This window comes from Spinacia oleracea, chromosome 4 (genome assembly GCF_020520425.1).
Source record: "Spinacia oleracea cultivar Varoflay chromosome 4, BTI_SOV_V1, whole genome shotgun sequence".
Lineage (NCBI taxonomy): Eukaryota > Viridiplantae > Streptophyta > Magnoliopsida > Caryophyllales > Amaranthaceae > Spinacia > Spinacia oleracea.
Window position 1 is genome coordinate 10,038,348 of NC_079490.1, and position 24,723 is coordinate 10,063,070.

Consider the following 24,723-nt stretch of genomic DNA (forward strand, 5'->3'; position numbering starts at 1 on the left):
TGCATGCTTCAATGTATGTTTTAATTATTGTTTATAATTAAATATCTTGCACTGCAGTAAATCCTTTTAGAAAGGTAACAGTAAATTTCCTCGATTGGTAGTGAATCCAAGAACGATTCACGGAAATGAGAGAAAGTGAGCAATTTAAAATGTACGTTTCTTTTGGCGACTTTTATGGTTGTTTTCGAATATCAAAATCGAATGGCAAACCAATTGGTGCTTGTGAATTCAAAATACAATGTAGTTTTGAGATCATAAAGCATTGAGTTTAATACGCTCAGCTTTACCAATGGTTAAACAACCTAATATCTTTGTCCATTTAATTCTCGAATGAGTCTAGTCCCTAGACATTCGAATAGATAGATGCTTAGAGAACTTTAGAAGCTTCTGGTAAGATCATCCAGTTGAAATATAATGTTCAACATAAATTAAAATGGTAAGAACTTTGTTGTAGTGACATTGGACATGTCTAAACAAAGTATAAAAGTCAACACTAAAGAATTCAATTCTTAAGACTATAAGAAAGGGTACAAGAAATAGGAAAACAAAGGAACAAATGAAAGGAATTTACGATTCCGTTTCTACCTATAAGTTTATGTTTAAAGAGAAGTGACCTAGCAATCAAACTTCCTTGGTATCATATACCGCTTGAGGTTCTTACTTCGGTAATAACTCAAACAATGGAAGCTAGGCTACACTAATGACCTACAAGTGGGAAATGAAGCATGGCAATGCTACATTAGTTGTAGGGTCATCTAGTTTGTTTTAAGTCCTTTCAAGGCTGGAACTAAATGGCTATTTTGTTCCATAATCAGCATATCTAAATTTCTGCTTCAAACACAGAAAGACTCACATTCATAAGAACAAAAACAATGTTTGTTTGTTTGTTTATTTGAATAAAATGGTCATTTACGGGATGAGTCAATATGCTTGATTAAAACAAACAACTCTTTAACAATAAAAACTTTACTAGGTTCAAATCAACCCCTTGATTTGAGTTCCACTAATCTTTGGCATTGTTGCTTAGACCATATCAACAAGTTAACATTCAAAAACTCTATTTTGATGGAATTTTGAAAGTTGATTGATTTCTAGATCAATTTAAGACAACTAGTCTTACTTGTTGAAAGTAACAAAAGATATGAACTATTGTTAGAACGCCTAGACAATAGAGTTCAAAGCTAAAGAAAGGTTTTATGACTTTATTATTTCACACAGATTTGAGTGAATATAGGTTTATTTACTCAATGTGATATAAGTTTGAATCTGTTTGGCTAGTTCAAAGATTCAGAAGTATAAATCCCACTTGGTAAGAAATCACAAAGATCTAGGTTAGATCATGTTGATGATTACTTAAATCAAGAATGATCATCAATGATTGTTAGTAAAATTCACAATCTAGCTCCATAAGATATGGCATATCTAAATTGGAATGATCGAAGTCGATTAGTACTTGATTCGATCAATGATGGATCATAAAGACTTTTCCTTTAATTTCTAAAACAAAATGCTCAACTACCACCAAACTAAACTAAATTCGTCAAAGCTATAGAAAAGAAATTTCAGAATATCTTTTCGATAATATATATCTAGAGAGTTGCTAAACTCAGTGGGAGCTTAGTGTTTGTTATTCAACAAACTAAGGCCCAAGTCTAGATATATGTTTCATTGTGATTTATTCAAATGAGACACAAGGGTATTATTTCTACCACGAATTTTTGAGAACATAATGTTTGTTTGCTCGAAATAATGTCCTTTTGGAGATTCGTTTCCAAAATGACAAGTGGGAGAAAATAGACCTCGAAAGTCTTCGAGGCGAACAACAAACATAAACGGACATTCCGGAGGCTTTTCAAAGTGCTTCAGAAAAACCGAACTTATTCTTTAAGGACTTTAGAAGTGGCTTTAAAGAATAGACTTCTCTTAGAAGACTTTACAAGTGCTTTAAGGAGAACAGAATATTCAAAGGACTTTCAAGTGGCTATTGATATTCTGTTGTTTGATGTTCTATACCCAAGTAGGCATAGAGTTCAAGTCACTGGAACTATGAGATTCTTCTATTAGATAGTAAAGAAACATAGAGTTCTGGTCAATGAAACTATGATATTCTTCTATTAGATAGTGAAGAAACCTACAACTTGCAGTCAAACTATTATCATGTAAATTAATGAGTTTGTGACCTGTAAGAAAGCTATGACGAAACCCAAATTCCCTAAAATGGTTAGAGGCCATATATAGACTCAAATGTTTAATGGTTAGAGGCCATAAAACATACTCAATGTTTTGATGACAAAATTAAAATTTTGTTGATTTGCAAGAATAGTTTCACACCTATTGATTGCAAGTTTGTTTCAAGGATAAAAACCATCAAACATGAAATTGTGTTCACACACAAAGCTAGATTAGTTGCTAAAGGTTACAAGCAAATTCATGACATGGATTGTGTTGAAACCTCATGCATAATCGTAATGCTCAAGTCTATATTCAAGCAATGATTGCATATTGGTACATATAGCAATTGGATGACAAAACGTATTCCTCAATCAAATGTTGGAATAAACTATGTACATGGTATGTCATAGGATTTGTGGATCCAAATAAATGCTTGAAAAGAAAAGCTAGTTTATAAAATCTAAGTACAGATTTAAGCAAGCAATTGGGAATTAGAAATGTATTTTAGTGAAACTAATAAGTATTTTAGTTTCATAAAATGTACATGATTCTTATAGATATATAAGAAGTTTAGTGGGAGTACATAAAACTTAATTGGTCCTATGTGTATCACACACATATCTCTCTATTGTGAAATAACATTCAAATGCTAAATACTTAGATTTGAAATTATTCATCAATGACGGACCAAGGCGAAACTTAGTTCATACTGGGTACTAAGATCTATTTACAAAGATCTTATAATATTGTTTTGGATTAAGTAATGGCATTTACTAAATCAAACACGAAAGACTCCATTGGAGATATTCGACCCATGTGAATAAATCTAAGTAAAGAATGTTTGAACTATGTATAAGCATTTACTAAGTTAAAATATCAAAGGATCTAAGTGAGATTCTTCACCTATATTTTATGTCAAAGAATTTAGCTGGATTCAGTATCTACTGAAATTGAATGAGCTAAAGTTACATGAATAGAATTCAATTGGGAATTATTCTGCAAAAGAATTTATCATGTATGATATAATATGAGGATCGCCAAAAACGTATCGTATGACTTTAGGCATGACGAACATATACCAATCTCTATTGATCTAAGTGAAGATCAACTAGATCAAGAATACTTATGGTACTTGAAAAGGTACATAGGAATAGTTCTTGATTCAAGGAAATAAAGATATGCTAAATATTGATGCTACACGCATAAACACTGGCAAAGGATCAAGCAAGACCCTTTGGAGTTAACCATTGATAAGGACGAGCTATAGAGCATCGTGTTTTGAAATGGCAACATGGATTGGAGACCATGAGTTGTTGCGTGGGAAATTAAATATTAATTTCTATGTTCTAAGATACAACTGGAAAGTCTTCCACATATCTGTGAACTGCTTGGATAAGTAAATCCAAACAAAGCATCACTAGCAACCTAAACAGTTGAAGTAAAAGTACTTATTGCCTAAGAAGCAATAAAACAGGGTTGTTTGTTTATGTTAAAGAGTTTCTTCACTGAACTTGGGTAGATCATATGTCTTCTGACTTGATGGTTCTTCATTGCAAGATGCGTAGAACTACTCTTGTAGCTAGAAGGAATAGATCACAAAATAAACACACTCAAAAGATCTTATCATCATATCTCGAAGAACATTCGATGAAAGGATATTAAGATTGGAAAAGCATGATAACTAAACCTATGCAACAAGTGAGAAACAACACTCACATTGTAGCACTGGAAATCAAGCATAGCTTTGAATTCCATGAACTGTTTTAAAGATGGGTTTGAGGCCCATGGTTATAAAACATTGGGGTTGAACATTTATCATATATGAAATGTGTTTTCGTATTCCATTTAATCTTGGTTTAGTATTAAATGATGAGTCCCTTCAATTTGACAATATATTCAAGATAGACTGTCAGGACCAGTCCTGTGACTAAGAAATGTCTATCAAGTGAACTTGAATGTCAAAGGTTGAAAATGGTCCCTAGTCGGAGTTTTCTATAAAATTGGACGCATAGAAAATGTTAAACGACTAGAATGCAAGATGACTAGTAGTTCTGTTTCTTGAACTATGTGGACATGGCAATGTCATAATCATTTGCATAGATACTTACTTTGGGAAGACTAGTATCGGACAAGACCTATGAAACTTTACTGTAAGAGATGAAAATCTGTCATAAGTAAATTTCATTAAAATTATTAGACACTAAATCCTCAATACCTGAGTGATTTGAGATTACTTGTTTGAGAACTGGTTGCTTTGACGTTGACCAACCGTCGCACCGTAAAAGGAGGCTATAAAGGCAACGCTCAGGTAATCACCTATAAAACGAAGTCTAATCTCAAGATCGCAAGATTGGGATTGTCCTCCCATAAATCGGGATGAGATGCTTAAAAGTTGTACAAGGCCACTCGGAGAGCTAGAAACTGTGAAATGCATGGCCGTGCTCGGATGAATCATAGGCTATGATTATCTGTTTATTTGATCAGTTGAACTCTGAAACCGAGGAACACCTCTGGACATAATAAGGATGACAACTCTTACCTTATGTTCAAGAACAAGCATCGAGCGACAAAGGAATTAGGAAATACACACTTGTCCCTAAAGACAAGTGGGAGACTGAAGGAAATAATGCCCTTGGTCCAAGTATGCATTCTATGTTAAGTCTAATAAATGCGGTTCAGTATTAATTAACAAGTTAATAATTCAGTGAGATCAAGTGAGCTGAATGCCTAGCTAGAGGCCGCTTCAGTTCAAGTGGAATTAATGATATTAATCCACAGCTTACTCTTGACTGAACCCGTAGGGTCACACAAATAGTACGTAAACGGATCAAGTATTTAATGGCATTAAATACTCCAACTATGGATATTCGGAATCGACGGATCTTGGTTTCAGTGGGAGCTGAGATCGTCACAGGCAAGAAATGAATACTCCGGAAACGATGATATTGCCGGAAACGGAAATATGGATCGTATCGGAAATATAAATATTATCCAAGTCGTAGATGTTGCCGGAAACGGAAACATGGTACGTATCGGGAAATATTATCGGAAATGGAAATATTGCCGGAATCGGAAATATTGCCGGAAACGGAAATATTGTCAGAATCGGAAATATTATCGGAATCAGAAAATAATTCCGGAAACGGAAATATTAAATATTTGTTCGAAACGGAAATTAATTCCGGAATCGAAAATATTAAATATTGTTCGTATCGGAAATATATTCCGGAATCGGGAATTTAATCGGAAGCGTATCGTACGAATAAGCATCGGACGAGGCCTGCCGGACGAGGGCCCAGCACGAAGCCAGGCCATCGCCCAGCAAGCCAAGCGCGCCACACGAACAGCCAAGGCCACGCCAGGCCCAGCGCAAGGCCAGGCCCAGCAGGCCGTGGCAGCGCGCACAGCGCGCGCAGCGCGCGCAGCTGCGAGCAGTGGGCTGCGAGCATTGCTGCAGCTCGCGTGGGCTTGTAGCTCGCGTGGGCCGTGCGGCCGTGTGGGCTGTGCGCGGGCATGGCCTGCACGCTTGCGGGTCATGCTCGCGTAAGTGTTTGTGTTCGCATACGAAACCTAAAACGTGCAGAATTCGTTTAATGATTAAATTCCTAATTCTATTTGAGAAATTAATTAAATAAGAGTTTTATTATAATTCTAATTTAATTAATTCGTATCCTAATAGGATTCCAATTCTCTTTCCATACCCCTATAAATATGTGGCCTGGGTTCACAATTTATAACGAGTTATTCAAGTATTCAAAGTGAGTTTTTGAGAGAAAAATTCAGTCACACATCTTGCTCAAAAGTGCCGAAAATTTATAGTACCTTAGGGGCGATTCTAGTTGGTCAATCTTAAGGCGGATCCGGACGCGCTGTGGACTATCTACGGAGGGACGACACTTGGAGTCCTAAAGACTTGTTCTTGTTCGGTTCGGGCGCAGCTAGGGAAGGCACGCAACAAAGAGTATGCATCTAAACTATGCTAAATGATTATGTGTAAATAATATGTATTCCTGGCTTAATGGTTGTTTCCGCATGATTTATGAATTGTCATATGTATCATAACCTAACAATGTCCCCTGTTCCTCCAATGCGTCGATTTCAGCAGCCATTGCCTGACGCCACCCCTCATGTTGCATCGCTTGTTTAAAACTCTTAGGAACTTGCCCTTCTTGCAATGCTGCTATATAATGCCTGTGCTTTGACGAAAAACGATCATAATTAACAAAATATGTGATAGGATAAGGAGTACCTGAGGGTGGTGACGCCGTAGGTGTTTTGTCGGAAGTACTATATTTTTCCCGTATTGTATGTATCACACAGTCTTTCAGCTTTGTCGACGGAAACTTCACACGCTTCCCCCTTCCTAACTCCGTATCCTCCACACGCTGCCTTGTCTCACTCTCATCACTACCCGTCGTCTCATCTACACCTGAGACGACGTCTGATTCACCTCGACTAGGTGTATCATGTTGTTCCTCCCTCACAGTCGACAAGACCTCCTCCGTGTCACCCGCAGGCGACGACACCTCCTCTATGGCACCTGCAGGTGACGACACTTCCTCATTGTCACCTGCAGGAGACACCTCCTGAGTACATCCAGTCCCACTCTCATCCAAACCCCACTGGTCAAGCACCCCACCACCATCATGCATTGCAGGCAACATAGTCGACGTGTCTGCGAATGGAAACGTCCGTTCATGAAATTTTACATCCCTTGAGACAAAGAACTCGTGTGTCTCCAGGTCGTACAGTTGCCATCCCTTCCTGCCAAACGGGTAACCCAGAAACACACATTTGCGACCACGAGACGCAAACTTATCCCCTTTACTCCGGAGATTATACGCATAACACAGACACCCAAATACCCGGATAGACACATACGATGGTGGTTTTCCAAATAACATCTCATAAGGGGTTTTATTGTCAATGACCGGTGTAGGTGTACGATTGATCAAGTGACAAGCAGCCAGAATACATTCCCCCCAAAATTTTATAGGAAGATTCCCTTGAAACCGTAACGCTCTCCCAACATTCAAAATATGTTGGTGCTTCCTCTCGACTCTCCCATTCTGTTGAGGTGTCCCAACACATGACGACTCAAACAGAATCCCATTTTTAAAGAAATAACCTTGCAAACAATTAAACTCAGTACCATTGTCACTGCGAACAACTCTCAGGGATCGATTAAACTGACATTTAATCATGGCAACAAAATTAAGAAACGACGATTCAACTTCCATTTTATTGCACAGTAAATAAATCCACACACCCCTAGAATAATCATCCACAATGGTAAGAAAATACTTCGCCCCACTCGACGAGGGTGTTTTGTAAGGCCCCCATAAATCAAGATGAACAAGGTCGAATGGGCGACTTGCACGACTATCACTATTTGGAAAACTCTCCCTACATTGTTTCGCCCGTGGGCATACATCACAAATGTTTTTATTCTTCCTAATCTTATGACTCACAGGAGGAAGTAACTGCAACACTTTTTCCGACGGATGCCCCATACGTTGGTGCCACAAGTCGACCACACACTCCACTGCTAGCACACGAACCCTTGGAGCCCCACGGAAAAAATATAGTCCTTCCTGTCGATCACCCACGCCAATCACCATCCTCGTCGAGCGGTCCTGAAGAACACACATTTTGTTAGTAAATTGAGCAACACAATGTAACTCGTCACTTAATTGAGTTACATAAATTAAATTGCAGTTCAATTTAGGCACAAATAGAACGTTATCGAGCACGTAACCATCCTCCAAGACCACCGAACCATATTGATTTGAATTTGCAGGTTGACCATCTGGTAACACAACCTTTTGAAGGCTCGATGTTTTGATATTTCTCAGAATTGAAATATCACCCGTCACATGACGTGAGTCCCCACTGTCAACAATCCATCGTATATCAAGATTACCTTGCAACTTGTTTGGTGGTCGTGATAAGATGTCAACAATTTGCTGGACTTGCTCCTTCGTCACACCAACAAGCTCATGATTGGTTGTCGTCACTGCTCCCTGCGATCCGCCTCCACTCGTCACAGTGGTTGTCGCCCCTCCTGTGGTATTACTCACGGCATTGGCGCGAGCGACACCACTGGTCGACGACGCTGCCCCACGAGCTCCTCTGCCTCCTCTAATCGACGTCCTGCCTCCTCGACCAGGCCCTCTACCACCTCGTTTCTTCTCATCCCACCATTCGGGAAAACCAATCAGCTGATAACAAGTTTCTTCCTCATGACCCTCACGATTGCAATGACCACAAAATCTGTCACTCGCATCTCCCGACCTCGACCGACCCTTAGTCTCGACCTTGAACGCCATGACACTCTCCTTACCTCTCGTTGCCTTGGCGCGCATGGTCTAGGTATTCATAACCGTCTGGTATGCCTCGTCGAGGCCTGGCAACGGCGATCTTGCTAACAGTTGTGCACGAATGGCTTCATAGTGATCGTCTAGGCCAATTAAGAAATAGTGCAGACGATCTTCATCATGAATGTCCCCCACCTGCTTCGCTATGTTGCACGTGCAACCCGCACATATACACCTTGGAACTCGTGCATACTGTACGTACTCCTTCCATACCTTCGACAAGCGGCCATAGTACTCCATGACGCCCTCAGACGTGCCCTGCTTGCAGCCACTCAGAGCCATCTTAATATGGCAGACCCTAGTGCCCGACACGACGCAGTACCGCGTCCTCAAATGACACCACAACTCGTGAGCAATATCAAAATCTTCCAGATTCGGACGCAAACTCTCGTCTATGGTGTTTGTGATCCAAGACGCCACCATCGAATTGACCGCAATCCAATGTTTCATCTTCGTCGCGTCCGTAATGGGTTCCTTCACAGAACCATCAAGAAATCCAAATTTGAATTTTGAAATCATCGAGCGACGAACGGCTTTGGCCCATTCATCGTAGTTCGATGCTCCTCTCAGTTTCACAGGGGTGATAACAATACCGGGACCGTCGCCTGACCCGAGATAGTAGTCTAGGTCGACGGCGGCGACGATGACCTTTGGTGGTGCCTCCTCATCGGAACTCATGGTGATACTTAAGGAATTGTTAACTCCTAATCTCGATACTCAACAAGCGAAGAAATTCGTTGTTCTCAATACTCGGCTACACTCTCTCAAATTATTGCGGAAAAAAAATCTAGGATTTTTAACCTAGGCTCATGATACCATGTCAAATATTGTGTAATCTCGTATCATTCTCATTAATCACACACGTATATATAGTACAACTCAGTTACCTAAACTCTAGGTACACATTAGGTAACATACCATAGTTAGGACTCTACAGAATATTCACAGAATAATATCTTAACATATCTTAACATATCTTAACATTAAGCCTCGTTGTTTTAGACTTATGTCGAAACATAGGGAGAGGACTGGAGGAGGAGAGAGAACGGGTGGGACAACTAGGCCCAAAACCTTCTAATTACCGACTTTATTTTGAATTGCCAGTTAGAACCTTCGGCATGATGCCTAGGTCTCCACTTATCCAACGCGTACGTTTAAAGAAAATGGGTTAAATGGTACTCAGACAAAGCACAAGTCACCAAAAAAAAAAGTGTGTGTTTGTAATTTTAGTGAAACAAAAGAATTATACTCGGTATAAAAGGAACGAACTCTAACACATTAGAAACCTCACAAGACACAATTAATTAATCGGATCACCTCAACAATAATCCGTAATGTCCAAAAACATACTCCCTCCGTCCCGGAATACGTGACCTGTTTTTCTTATCGAATCGTCCCTTAATACTTGACCTGTTTCTAAAAATGGAAATATTCTAACAATATTATATTATTTCTCACTCCACCCCTATTATCCCACCTACCCCCTACTCCATATAAAAAATAATTAAAAATTCAACCCCTACTCTCCCACAACCCCACCTCTTAACCCACCTCCCACTAACTACATTAAAATAATACCCCACTATCAACTACTACCTATTAAATTAAATAAGTCAATTCAAGTTCCTTAACTCTATGTCGGTCAAACCGGATCGAGTATTCCGGGACGGAGGGAGTACCTAGCTTAAATTATGGGGCTTACTCATAAGTCTATACTAGTGTATACCATGGTCGGAGCTCAAAACTCATAAGTCTATACTATTTAATGTTTTGATTTGTTGTTGAATTTGATGTAATTTGTTTCGGAGAAAAGATTAAGAGACTTATGCATCTTAAGCTTGTACCATGGTACAGACTTATGAATTTTAAGGTCGTACCATGGCAGGAGCTTAAAATGCATAAGTCTATGCCATGGTGTGAGCTTAAAATGAATAAGTCTATGCCATGGTGTGAGCTTAAAATGCATAAGTCTCTACCATGGTGTAAACTTAAAATGCATAAGTTTGTGGAATCAAAATTAAATTAGTATTTTTTTAATTTATTGATTAATGTACTTATTGACAAATAAAATTGCTTGGTTTAAATAATTTTTTTTATGGGTGTATGGTGGTGGTTTGGATGAAGATACTTTCTCTCTTCAAAATAGATGGGGTAATTAATTTGGGAGAAAAGTTTCATTATATAAGGATATTAAAGTAAAATAGTGGACGATTTTGAGTAATGTGGGGCGGCTTTTAGCGCTCCAAAAATTATGTGTATACTATTTGTATTGAAATCCATGTACCATGTGGAAATTAAAACCTTAATACAAAGTACTACGTACGTTACTACGTTTATGTTTGGTAGAAAAGGACCAGCTAGTTTCTTAGCTGTTTGGGTTAGGTGGTGAACATTATTTATAATTAATGACAATTAATTAATTACCGTATTGCAGCCTGAATGCCTGATCAATATACTACTCCGTAGTAACTTACTAAGCCGCATTAATATAATTCCTTTGATGCTCTTAATTTGCATTGAAAGATGACTACCCAAATTTTGTACTATCTCTGAATCTCTGATCTCGTACGTACGTGCATGAAATTAATGATATGTGAATGCCCGGATTACCAATTCACGGCCAATTTTTGATGCCCGCACTTGTTATACTACGAAGTACTCCGTAGCATATTTGCATGCATTTAAAAAGTACTCATAGAGAACTATAGATGACAATTAAGTGGGACAATACCAGATACGTGCTCATATGTACCACGTGGGACTTAACAGTTAACATACCAAGGCTCAATTTTTTTTGTCCTCACAGACAGCGTCAAATTGTTTCGGTGTTGAAACAATGAGATTCGTATGAAGGTCCTTTTCGTTGATGTGGAAGATCTTGCTTGCTTGGATGAATTTTGTCCGAATTTACCTGCACAATGACAATGTCACTAGCCTCGGGGTGTTTCCGAGGAAAGCCCCTCCGATGCCTAAGTAAAAACAATGTTCGGATTCTAGAGAGAGTTCTCTAGAGAGTAGTCTTAAGGCAATAAATTGGACGTACCTTGTGTTGACCCTAATTTTGGTTGATGACAAATAGCAAACTTCCTGATCATGGTTCTGTTATGTCTACAAGTAAAAGTTCCTGAGAAAGCTGCTGATGTTCCTGAGGTGGAATGCGCAAAGCTAGGAACTCCAAGCTAACACACAACAGAGGAACAACAATGCAAAAAAGGGTGAAGTTTCCATGTGATGAGTTCCTCTGTCCCTTTAGAGGAACTCACCTGTTCCAGAGTAGGAACCATTGCAGCTGCTGAGTTGTAGCTCCAGTAAAAGAGTAAAACACGAACCTAGGTAGTTAAATACTCTTAGATTTCTGTGTAAAATAATAACACCTATAAAGATACATTGTGGAACTAGGATGCTTAATTAAATATTTATTAAGATTTTATCAAATTATTTAACAGCAAGTTTTAAGGAAAAATTACATAAATAAAGTGTCGTTTTATTTTCTTAAATAAAATCTGATTTTATCCTTTAAACTAAAACGGTTTTATTGCTCCTAAAACTTCTCTTAAAAACTGATTTTATTTTACAAAATATTTCTCACAAATCTTAGTGGTTGACAAAGTCCAAAACTACAATTCTCTTTGAAAACAGTTTTAAGGGGAAGTGGTCTTCCCTTGATCCACAAGTTATGGATCGTGGAGACCAAGTAGGTGTGTGTGGGCAGTTGAGTTTTGAAGGGAACTAACCCTAAGGATCTTCTCTATAAAAAGGGCTGATTTTCTTCTAGTAAAAATTACACAAATACTCCACCAGCTTTCTTATCTGTAAAACGCTTTCAAAAGAGTTTATAAAAACGATTTGTGTCCTAGCAATATTCAAGTTCCTAAGTTCCACAAATATCAGAAAAGCTTTATTATTATCTAGAGTTTTCAAAACAAATTGTAATCTGAGTGAGTAGAGATTGAGTAATCTTGTAAAGGCTTTGAGTTAAAGTCGAGAAAGAGAGAAAAAGAAGAGAGAGTAATCAGAGTAGATTACTGTGAGATACTTGAGTTTGAGTGGAACTCAAGTTGTTATATTATTGTAATCGAGGAATTATTTTAATATAAAAGAGTTTTGAGGTTTTCTCTTCTTGATTAGTGTCAAGAAGTTTCCTCAAATTGAGCAACATTCGTTTCTGTCTTTTTCAGTTCCTTATATTGTCTTAAAGTTGAAAGAAACTCACTCTAGTTCCAAATACAATTCACCCCCCCCCTCTTGTGCGTGTTCCTATTAGACTATCACCTTGAAGTGTGAGCCTTGACGGCTTATTTATAGTGTTTGTGTAGTAAATGTCCACATAGGTCATTTATTACAGTTGGGCCTTGGGCCTTATTGGTGGCTGACAAGCCAAGTATCATTAGATTGGGTTTGATGTTGTATAGAGCCATTGGGCTTTAGGCTGCTGACATAATTGGTATCCAATTGGGAGCCCAAACATTTCCTATGACAACATTTAACTTATACGGAGTAACATAAGCATCTTGAACGGTTGACATAACACGTTAATGGTGCCGAATGGTCACAACGTGTGGAACAACCCAATGTCATTCGTGCTATCAACTACTGAGCTGCGTAGTACTCTGTAATATTGAGTACTTCGTAGCATAACGATCGAATTAAACCAACATTGTGCTAGAATGTAGTCTTCAATGGTGAAGTGTGTGGTAGGAAGAAGATGATGTTTTTGATAGCTTTATATATCTAGGTGACTAGGTGTGCTTTAGTTAAGTACGGAGTAATTGCGTTTGCATGGCTCATATTTGGGCTTAGACTTGGGGCAATGCTAGTGCATGTGTGGATTGGATTATATATGCGAAGTATATATTTCTAATCAAATGCTTAGGATTTAGGAGATAATTGCCTATCGATCTATATTAAAACGGTTTAGTTGAATGTTATCAATACTTGCCTTAATCTAGTTTCTTATTTTTCGTTTTGATATTGAAAAGCTTTTGTGTAAGACCGTCTAACGGTTAGATCACTTTTTTGGTACTAACTAAATTAATGCAAAACATAACTAAAAGTAATAAAATCATAACTAATTAAATAACAAAATAGTTAAAGTACAAAGACAAATAGTTAAATTTACGGATTTTTCATGAAATACCCCTCAATTTTCACGAAATTCACCAAATGCCCCTCAACTTTCAGAAATTCACCAAATGCCCATCACCTTTAATATAATACCCAAACTACCCTTACTAATGACGCGTCGTTAGTCCGCCGTTAGTCCGCCGTTAGCCTACTTTTCTAATTCACCAAATGCCCCTACAATGTAACTTATTTCACCAAATACCCCTATTTTAAAATATAATTTACCAAATGCCCAAATGTAAAAATTACCTTTTTAAAGCCCAATGGCTAGTTTTTTGGGATTGAAAAATAGCCGTAGCTTATTGTTTTAGTCACCAAAACTTTCCAGTCATTTGAGAGTTGAGACTATGGAAGATATAAGGCAGTGTGATGATAGATACTGTGGCAATGGTATGTTACAGTTTAGAACTATTCGGCCCGAGTTAATAAGTAAGCCCCTTGAGTATAAGAGGATACTCAAGGGAAGGGAATCCTCACCCCCAAAATACAACTTTGAGGTTGTAAGATACAATCTCAACAACTAGGTTAGGCCAAGTACTACTTGGTACTTTGTATATGCAAGCAATACACTTGATACAAATATATAATGCCTCAATTTACTTATTTACATTTCTTATAGAGTGGCATATGAAAAGAGCGATACAATTAAGAGAATGTCTCTAAAATAAAAGACCAACCAAATGAAACTCTACTCAAAAGACTAACACCACTTAATGAGTTTGATGCGTGTTTGGTTCACGGTTATTTGAGGCCACGAAACGAAATTAAGAACATGACTTTCTTCCCACTTATGTGCTTGGATAACAGGAATATGATACTCCATTACTAGAGGTAATAGAGTGTAATATCAATTGGTTATCTGCAATATGGAGGCCCTTTTTTCCTTTCCTTTCCTTTCCTTTCCTTGAGTAGTGATTTTAACTTATATTCATGCAAAACAAGAGGTAATAGACTCATTATGTGTGGATGATGATTTTGAATGATAACTCATGACACAAAACTGAGATGAAACTACAACAAAACAATTTGGTGACTAAATAAACACTCAGAACAGGGTTATTTATACTAAAACAATAAGCTACGGCTATTTTTCAATCCAAAAAAACTAGCCGTTGTGCTTTAAAAAGGTAATTTTTACATTTGGGAATTTGGTGAATTATATTTTAAAATAGGGGTATTTGGTGAAATAAGTTACATTGTAGGGGCATTTGGTGAATTAGAAAAGTAGGCTAACGGCGGACTAACGGCGTGTCATTAGTAAGGGTAGTTTGGGTATTATATTAAAGGTGAGGGGTATTTGGTGAATTTCTGAAAGTTGAGGGGCATTTGGTGAATTTCGTGAAAATTGAGGGGTATTTCATGAAAAATCCGTTAAATTTATGAGTCGAATAATTATTATTTTTTAACAAACTTACTATTAACTAAAACTCATAAAATCTTAACTAATTGATCGTATTGCTTAACTAGTTTGTTTCATCATTTAACTAATTGGTTCAGTGCTTAACTAATCAGTTAGGTGACAACAAAATGTTCTAACCGGTAGACGGTCTTTCCTAAAAGTTTGTTTTGATATTTCGTAGTACTCCGTATAGTTTATAACAGACGGCTCTCCATAGCTTAGTGAGTTGAGTAACACTAGATTTGTCAAAAATTGCAAATTAAGTAAACACAAAAATGATGGGTTGCATTTAGAGTAAATAAACAAAATGACAATCTTAATTATGGACACTAATCATGATACTGAATGATGAAACTCCAAATCTACTAACACAAAAAAGGCAGGGGACCATCCGAAAAGCAGGAAAGTTGGACGTAAAAGATCGCAAATTTGCAATTGTATGAGTGTCTTTTTAGTGGGTTTGGTCATTTGGTAGTGTTTTATGTCCATAGTTTTGGTAACCTAGCTCTTGACTTTTGTGCAATGTCCCATGTGCAAACTCATTCAAAAACAAATCTATAATCCATTATCAAAGTCGGTACGGTTTGCCAAACGGCTTGGGTACGGTAGGATTGACTTATTTTTATATATATCTTTTGGGTTTTTTTTTCTTTTTTTCTAATCACTAAGTAAACGTCATTGGAGTCTGGCGTTTTCCAATTTTCCCAGTTGTCTATCGACATTCATAAATGCTAATGTTTTCTGATTGAAGATTCCAAGAGGAAAATTGACAAGTACGAAGTATCTAATTTCCTTTCTATTTGAACGTATAAAGCTTATATATATATATATATATATATATATATATATATATATATATATATATATATATATATATATATATATATATATATATATATAAAGAGAGAGAGAGAGAGGAAGGCTCTCGTGAGAACACTTCCTTACGGTGAGAACACTTTCTATAATGACATTTTCGTGATTTTTATAAACAAATAAACCAATATAATTGTTTTTTCACGTTTTTTTTTCCAATATTTCTGATTTTCACGTTCTCTCTCTTCAACTCCCCTCTCTCTTCAACTCCCCTCTCTCTCCTATTCGAACACCACCACCAGTCGCCGCCGCCGCTGCTGCTTACCTCTCGCCGCCGATTGTGCTCTCCTCTCGCCGCCGTTTCTTTCTCCTCTGGCCGCTGTTTCTTTCTCCTATCGCCGCCGCTTCTTCTCTCCTCTACGCCGCCGCTTCTTCTCTCCTCTCGCTGCCGCTTCTACTTTCCTCACGCCACTCGCCGCTGCTCGCAGAAATTCGTCACCGGTCGCGGTGGTTGTGGTTCGCGAATCGGAGTTCGAACTCTCAGGTTTCTTTGATTCTTCGATTTAGGTTTCTTTGATTCTTCGATTTCGATTTTAAATCAATCGATTTCGTTTTTCTGAGATTCTAAATCAATTGCTTTCTTTGATTCTAATATCAGTCAATTTATCCGAATTCATGTTCTAAATTAATCCGAAATTTATCCAGTTTCATGTTCTAAATTGATTTCTTTGATTCTAATATCAGTCAATTGATTGTTAGGAGGTTTCAAAATCGAATTTTAATCGACATTCTCAATCGATTTTCGAAATCTGAATTCAACAATTAAAATCGATTTCAATTGATTTCTCAATTCCAAAAATTAAAATCGAGTTCAATTTGGTGGCTTCGAAATATAAATTTAGAACATGTTTGAATAAACTTAGAACATGCTTGAATAAACTTAGAACATGGTTGAATAAATTTAGAACATGCTTGAATAAATTTAGAACATGATAGAATAATTTTAGAACATGAGCTTACAAATTTAGAACATGGTTGAACAAATTTAGAACATGGTTGAACAAACTTAGAACATCGTTGAATAAATTTAGAACATGATTGAATAAATTTAGAACATGCTTGAATAAATTTAGAACATGCTTGAATAAATTTAGAACATGAGCTTACAAATTTAGAACATGGTTGAACAAATTTAGAACATTGTTGAACAAATTTAGAACATCGTTGAATAAATTTAGAACATGCTTGAATAAATTTAGAACATGCTTGAATAAATTTAGAACATGAGCTTACAAATTTAGAACATGGTTGAATAATTTTAGAACACGCTTGAATTAATCTAGAACATGAGGTTAAAAATTTAGAACATGGTTGAATAAAATTAAAATATGCTTGAATAAATTTAGAACATGGTTAAATAAGTTTAGAACATGGTTGAATAAATTTAGAACATGAGTTTGAAAATTTAGAACATCGTTGAATAAATTTAGAACATGTTTGAATAAATTTAGAACATGCTTGAATAAATTTAGAACATGCTTAAATAAATTTAGAACATGAGCTTACAAATTTAGAACATGGTTGAATAAAATTAAAACATGCTTGAATAAATTTAGAACATGGCTGAACCAATTTAGAATATGGTTAAATAAGTTTAGAACATCTGAACATGGTTGAATAAATTTAGAACATGAGTTTGAAATTTATTTAAGCATGTTCTAAATTTATTTAAGCATGTTCTAAATTTATTCAAGCATGTTCTAAATTTATTCAAACATGTTCTAAATTTATTCAACGATGTTCTAAATTTTCAAACTCATGTTCTAAATTTATTCAACCATGTTCTAAACTTATTTAACCATATTCTAAATTGGTTCAGCCATGTTCTAAATTTATTCAAGCATGTTTTAATTTTATTCAACCATGTTCTAAATTTTTAATATTCAAGCATGTTCTAAATTTATTCAAGCATGTTCTAAATTTATTCAACGATGTTCTAAATTTGTTCAACCATGTTCTAAATTTTTAAGATCATGTTCTAAAATTATTCAATCATGTTCTAAATTTTTAAGCTCATGTTAAATTTATTCAAGCATGTTCTAAATTTATTCAAGCATGTTTTAAATTTATTCAACGATGTTCTAAATTTGTTCAACCATGTTCTAAATTTATTCAAGCATGTTCTAAATTTATTCAAGCAGTATTCAAATGTTATACAAGCAGTTCTAAAATATATTCAAGCATGTTCTAATTTTATTAAAGTATATTATAATTTTTGCATTTTTCAAAATTCGAGTACATTTTGAACAATCAATTGAGAATGTCACCATCACCACCGCAGACCAGTTCAGCCACCACCACCACCACAGACTAGTTCAGCCACCACCACAACAATCGGCAATTTCATCCAAACCTCGGTTCGATTTTGTTCGAGTTTTGAAATGAGAAATCGATTTTAATTTTGTGCATTGAGAAATCCATTTCAATTCAAAACTCGATGCTCGTATATCGAGAAGTTGAATTTTTTCCGTATCAACCTTCAAAATTAGAAAAAAGAAACGGTTTTTTCATGAAATGCCCCTGAGGTTTGCAATAATGCACCAAATACACCTGCGCGTTTCAAAATTCATAAAATACCCCTATTTACTCAAAACTGTTCACCAAATACCCCTATTATGACTTTCCGTTAGTCCTCCGTTAAGTCATGTTTAAAATTCATAAAATGCACCTAAATATAAAGGTTTTGCATAGTATACACCTATTTGTAAAGTTCTTTGCACCAAATACCCAAACTTCATAATTTGAATCCAACGACTAGTTTTAATTCAATATAGCCGTTATGTTCATGCTGCCTATAAGTAAGGCTGTTGTTCACTTGACTTGCTCCATGTTTAGCCCTCTATTTCCTAAATAGCCATGAGTTCTAATTCAAAAACCGGATCCTCTTCCATCCCAAGTTTGTCATACCTAAGAGTTCCAAATAAAAACTGCAATTGTGGGAGAAGATTTGCAATTAGGAGCTCGGAAACGGCTAAAAATCCGCAAAAGCTTTACTACAAGTGTGATTCTTGTGATAATTTCAAGTGGTGCAAAGGTTTTGTTGAGCAGACATTTGATGAAGCTCAAAGCAAGGGAAACAGAGCTGATGAAAACAGGGGAATGCAAGAAGAAAACAGGGGAATGCAAGAAGGAAGCAGGGGAATGCATGAAGAGTTGAAGCTATTGAAGAAGAAACTGAAACAACAGAAACAACAATTCAAGTTTGCAATAAAAATTGGTGTAATAATGTTTGCATTTCTAATTTGGATAGCAATGAAGTAGAGTTGTAACAAATTTCAAGCAAGAACATCACTTGTTTAAGCATATGAGCTTTACAAAAACTGATTTCTAAGTGGACAAATGCCACTGAAACTGCACAAAAACATCTTGTCTAAGCAATTGTGTTCTTTCCAAAAAGTGATACTAATTGTAAATTGCCTAAGCTATTTTAACTTTGTGCACCTACAATTCACCAAAAACTGACTAACTTTTAACTTTGTGCATGGTTAAGTTGCTGTGTTTGCTCTTTTCCTCCCCCTTGAACCCCCTTGTGATGTACTTGCTCCTGCTGCTGCTGAAGTGCTTGGTCCAGTGCTTGGTCCTCCATTCTTACATGTCCTTGAGTTATGACCAAACTCCCTGCACTTTCCACATTTCACATTGCTGTTTCTCTTCCCCTTCCTGGGTTCATTTGGTCCTCTCTTTCTCTTCTTAGCAGGTCTGCCAGCTTGTCTTTTGATGACTGGAGGCTGAATGGTAGGGAGAGAAAAGTTAGGCCACTGTGTTGGGTCTGACATGGGGTGAATGTGGTCTGCATATGTAAGCTTGTATGCAGCAGACTTGAAGAATGGGGAGACAAAATCAATGGGGTTCAGCCTTTGGTCATAAATCACCCTGAGTGCATGCTTGCAGGGGATTCCAGAAATTTGCCACTTCCCACACCCACAGCTTCTAGTTGATAACCTGATGGGGAAGTTCACATGTGCATCTCTGACCTCAAATTCCCCCCCACCACAGGCTGTAGCATAGCAGAACCTAGACTCTCCTGTTCTTTCATCCACCTCTTTCTTGGCATACTCAGTCAACTGACCATCCTCCATATCAATTGCCATGTCAAATCTTGCCCCAACCCTCTCCATACACCACTTTCTGATTGCTGTACAACAACACAACAACATACAACATTATACACAGAACATCACAAACATCACAAAATAAAGGAACAGAACATGAAGTGGTGAGCTATACCTTCCAACAATGAGAATACAGGCATGTCTCTGTATGGTTTTGTGCATGCATTGAATGACTCCACAAAGTTTGTTGTGTTGTGATCACAACAAACAGCAGGGTCAAACATATGCCTGGACCACTGCTCCTGGCATGTGTCCAAGTATGCAGCAGCATTTGGATCATGAGCAGTGATCTTCTCTAATGCTTTACCATACACATACTCATTGTGTGCATTTGCAGCTATCCAAAACAGTTTGAAGAAAGCAGATCCACTAAATCCATTGTTTTTGCAATTCATGTACAAGTGTTGGCAGCAAACTCTCCTAGTAGCTCTAGGAAAAGTATCTCTCACTGCCAAGTCAACTCCCTACACAGGATATGTTCATTTTAGGCCAATCATATCTGTTGCAATATTATAAAATTGAAACAAAAAAGGAGCAAAATAAACATATACCTTCATCCTGTCACTGATGAAGGTCCAATCATCTTTGTTGCAACCCTCTTGCTCAAACATCTGCCTCAAGCATCTCATGAAATGTGTCCAACTATCACAGCTCTCAGTGTCCACTATCCCATAAGCCAGAACAAATATTTCATTGTTCCCATCAATGCCAACAGCTGTGAGTAGGATTCCCTTGTAAAACCCACTTAGATGAGCCCCATCTATTCCAATTATAGGCCTGCACCCCCTCAAAAACCCCTTGACTTGAGCAGCAAAGGAGAAGAAACAAGCTCTGAACTTGGGGTTCACATCCCCACTTGTAGCACCCCATGAAATCAGTGCATAACTTCCTGGGTTTGTCTGTTTAATCATCTCAGCATACCTAGGAAGCAACTCATAAGCCTCAGCCCAACCACCATGTATCTTCTCTACTGCCATACTCCTTACTTTGTACAACAATCTCTTTTTAACCCTCAATTGAAATGTCTCCTGTGCATACCTTCTCAATGTCTCAACAGGAATTTCAGTGTTGGCCTCAATTAGACTCATCATGTTCTTACATAGCCACTCAGAGGTCACCACAGGGTTCTCCTCCAATCTCCCACAAGTTTTGTGGCACCCACTGATCCCCTTAATAGCCCAACTGACACTGTCAAACATCTTACTTGCATGTATCCTCCAGTCACAAGTTTCTATTGCACACACTGCAGTGTACCTCTTACTGTCAGCCCTCTCAACACTTAGTCCAAACCCCTCTTGTATGCAAAAACTCCTCAAAACATCTAGGAAAGTGGACTTGTCTGGAAAGATCAACCAAGGTTCTAATTTGATGGACCCATATGGTTGATGAGTCCATATCTTTCCATTCTTGTAGGCCTTATCCATCTTACTAGAACCATCCAAACATTCCTCAAACAATAAGTCAGGCACATCATCTGTTATTACCTCAGCCTCCACATCAGAGTCAACCCAATCATCAAGTTTATCCTCCTCTAGTTCATTGTCTGGTTCAGATTCCTCCCAATCTGAATCCTCACTCTCCTCTTCTGAACCTATATCCTCAATATCAGTGAACACCCTTGCACTCTTTGACCTCCCTGTACCCTTCCTACCTATGCCCTTCCCTTTGGATACCCAAGTTCCAGCTTTCTTGGCAGTCACTTTGTTCACCCTGAACCCTGTAGGTCTAGTTCTGGCCCCCTTCCTTTTAACAGCTTCAGACTGATTCTGTGTTGGTGTTGAATGGGGTGGCTGATCATTTTGGGTGTTCTGTGGTGGTGGGGAATGGGGTGGTTGATCATTTTGGGTGTTCTGTGGTGGTGGGGAATGGGTGGGGTGTGTTTGTGGTGATGGGTTGGGTTGCTGTGGTGGTGGGATGGGCTGCTGTGTTGTTGGGGTGGGTTGCTGTGCTGGTGGGATTGATTGTTCTGGAGTTGGGGTGGGTTGCTGTGGTGTTGAGGTGGGCTTTTTTGTTGTTGGGGTGGGTTTTTTTGCCTTTGGTGTGGCCTGTTTTTGAGTTGGGGTGGGTCTCCTCTTAGGGGTCAGTTTCTTGGCTTTAGGAACCTTAGGAGCTTTTGGAGTAGTTGGCTTGACTTTGGCCTTTTGTTTTGGTTTAGGAGAAGTAGGTTTTTTGGAGGGTGAAGATTCTTGTGTGGGTTGTGGTTGAGAGGCTCCTGGAAACACCTCATCAGCACCATCCTTGCTTATAATCCTCACATACTCAGTGCTTAAGTCCTCACAATCAACCACAGGCACCTCCACAGCTATTGTGTACTCCATTTGTTCTTGAAGTTCCCTTAAAATGTCCTCTCTCTCCTGTTTTTTCCTCATTTCCTCTTCCTCCTTTCTTTGAGCCCTAAGAAGTTCATCTTGTCTCTCTTTGAGCTTTCTCTCACTCTCCTTCCTATGATGCTCAATTGTGGCAACAACATTTCTAAACACCACTCCTGGTTTGTCTGTACCCTCAACCCATATTTCAGCAGTGTCCTTACCCCAATTCCATCCCCACATTAGCTTCATTGTCTTATCATCTACCAACTCAACTCTACCACAGGGAGACTCAATAAACAGGGCAAATGTACTAGGTAAAAACACATCCTGCCTAACAGATTCCTCAAAAATATCCAAAAACAACCTCAAAAGACGATACTTTTCCATGTCTGTAACTCTCACATCAAAGCTATGTGATCCATGATGCAATAACAACCACATTGCAGTCATCCTAAAGGGAAAATTTAAGGAAAAAAAACATGAATTCCGATTCAACCAACAACAATTCATCAATAAACAACCACAATCATGATCACAATGAAATTCAACAGGTCACAATCACAACTTACAACTAACCAAACAATTATTCACAACAAATCCAAGGAATAACTAACTTCTAACCAATCAATTAATCTCAACTGACAATTTCAAAAAATCACTGACAATTTCGCAAAACCCTAACCCTAATCAATTTCGCGAAAAAAATTGTACTTTACAAGCAAAATAAATCAGCGAAGAAGGAATTATTACCTTGAAGTAGATAATCCAACTAGGAAAAGGGCCCTTGTTCGTCCACTGCACCCGAAGCTCTAAATCGCCTCCAAGTTGCCCCCTTTTTGTCGCGAATTCACCAAACGAACACCCACGAACTCGCCAAAAGAGAACGCAACAAATTTCACTAAATTCTTGAAGATCTACCCAGGATTTTGTCAGTTACAGTAGAATTGATGAGGGTTGAAGAACAGGGGAAAGGAGAGAGAAAGAAGAGAAGTTGAGAAGTTTTTTTTTTTTTGGAATTTCAGTCACAATTGTTACCTAAATCGCGCCAAACAACAATTAAGGGCAAATTGGTAAAACGTCACTAACGGCAAGCTAACGTCCGTTAAATCCAGGAGCATTTAATGAGCAGTACGGAACTTTAGGGGTATTTTATGAATTTTGAAACGCGCAGGTGTATTTGGTGCATTATTGCAAACCTCAGGGGCATTTCATGAAAAAACCGAAAAAGAAATGCAGAAACTAAATTATCAATCAACCTTAAAATGCAGAAAATAAATTATCTGCATAATAACTCATCCTTATCGGAGAAAATAATAGTCCAAATAAGAAATTACTCCATCAAAAACCAAATAACATGCAATTATAAAAATCCGATTTCGTATGAGAAGAACCGATTGAAATCGATTTTAATTTTGAAATTGAGAAATTGAATGAAACTGATTTTTGAAATCGATTTTAACGTAGAATCGAATGAGAATTGCAGATTTGGAATTGTTTTTACCTCATTCGCGAAACACAACCACAGCCACCAGCATTTTTTATTCGAGTTCAGGTTCGGCGACCGGAGATTTTGTTCGAACGTCGGCGAATTTGTTTGAGCGGCCGCGAGCGGCGAGCAACGACAAGGAACTACCGCGAGAAGGAGAATTTGTTCGGTGAAATTGATAGATTTCTGGTTCGAATTTACCGATTGAAATTGCGATTGAAATCCTGCGCCCGGCGGCAGCCTGAAACGAGCGGCGGCGGCGGAGAGAGGCGATTATCGGTGGCGAGAGGCGAGAATTGACCGGTGAGAAGCGTCCGGCGAGTGTTGGTGGCGAGGGAGGTGGAGAGAGAGAGAGAGAGGAATCTGATCCTGAAATGAAAAACAAAATGTCGTGAAAAATTTTTTTTGGGGGTATTTGTTAAATATAATTACGAAAATGCCATTATAGAAAGTGTTTGAAGGAAATAATGCCCTTGGTCCAAGTATGCATTCTATGTTAAGTCTAATAAGTGCGGTTCAGTATTAATTAACAAGTTAATAATTCAGTGAGATCAAGTGAGCTGAATGCCTAGCTAGAGGCCGCTTCAGTTCAAGTGGAATTAATGATATTAATCCACAGCTTACTCTTGACTGAACCCGTAGGGTCACACAAATAGTACGTAAACGGATCAAGTATTTAATGGCATTAAATACTCCATCTATGGATATTCGGAATCAACGGATCTTGGTTTCAGTGGGAGCTGAGATCGTCACAGGCAAGAAATGAATACTCCGGAAACGATGATATTGCCGGAAACGGAAATATGGATCGTATCGGAAATATAAATATTATCCAAGTCGTAGATGTTGCCGGAAACGGAAACATGGTACG

At 37.8% G+C, this 24,723-nt stretch overlaps 2 protein-coding genes and 1 long non-coding RNA gene across 3 annotated transcripts; 1 reads left to right on the top strand and 2 right to left on the bottom strand.

Annotated features, from left to right (window-relative positions):
* Positions 1-6,045: 6,045 nt before the first annotated feature.
* On the top strand, positions 6,046-19,248 carry LOC130459580 (uncharacterized). The gene is made up of 2 exons (XR_008919084.1): positions 6,046-6,133; positions 19,007-19,248. It is a non-coding gene; the product is annotated as an uncharacterized lncRNA (long non-coding RNA).
* LOC130459579 (uncharacterized) lies at positions 7,431-8,528 on the bottom strand. The gene is made up of 2 exons (XM_056827031.1): positions 8,096-8,528; positions 7,431-7,808 (listed from the first exon to the last, which is right to left on the bottom strand). Exons 1-2 carry the CDS (start codon positions 8,499-8,501, stop codon positions 7,774-7,776), a joined length of 441 nt encoding a protein of 146 aa, XP_056683009.1. The 5' UTR covers positions 8,502-8,528; the 3' UTR covers positions 7,431-7,773.
* On the bottom strand, positions 18,458-23,272 carry LOC110791734 (uncharacterized). Its single transcript, XM_056827030.1, has 4 exons — positions 23,117-23,272; positions 20,609-22,817; positions 20,173-20,521; positions 18,458-20,080 (listed from the first exon to the last, which is right to left on the bottom strand). The coding sequence occupies exons 2-4, from the start codon at positions 22,814-22,816 to the stop codon at positions 19,431-19,433; spliced, it is 3,207 nt and encodes a 1,068-aa protein (XP_056683008.1). The 5' UTR covers position 22,817; positions 23,117-23,272; the 3' UTR covers positions 18,458-19,430.
* Between the last annotated feature and the right edge of the window lie 1,451 nt (positions 23,273-24,723).

What these genes read in the sequence shown, in the direction of transcription:
- LOC130459579 (XM_056827031.1), bottom strand. Translation starts at nt 8,501, where the DNA reads ATGGCGTTCAAGGTCGAGACTAAGGGTCGGTCGAGGTCGGGAGATGCG. An exon ending in ACCACCAAACAAGTTGCAAG is followed by an intron (nt 7,809 to 8,095) that starts GTAATCTTGATA and finishes TGTGTTCTTCAG; the next exon opens with GACCGCTCGACGAGGATGGT.
- LOC110791734 (XM_056827030.1), bottom strand. Translation starts at nt 22,816, where the DNA reads ATGACTGCAATGTGGTTGTTATTGCATCATGGATCACATAGCTTTGAT. An exon ending in TCATCAGTGACAGGATGAAG is followed by an intron (nt 20,522 to 20,608) that starts GTATATGTTTAT and finishes TATCCTGTGTAG; the next exon opens with GGAGTTGACTTGGCAGTGAG. An exon ending in TGTATTCTCATTGTTGGAAG is followed by an intron (nt 20,081 to 20,172) that starts GTATAGCTCACC and finishes GTTGTTGTACAG; the next exon opens with CAATCAGAAAGTGGTGTATG.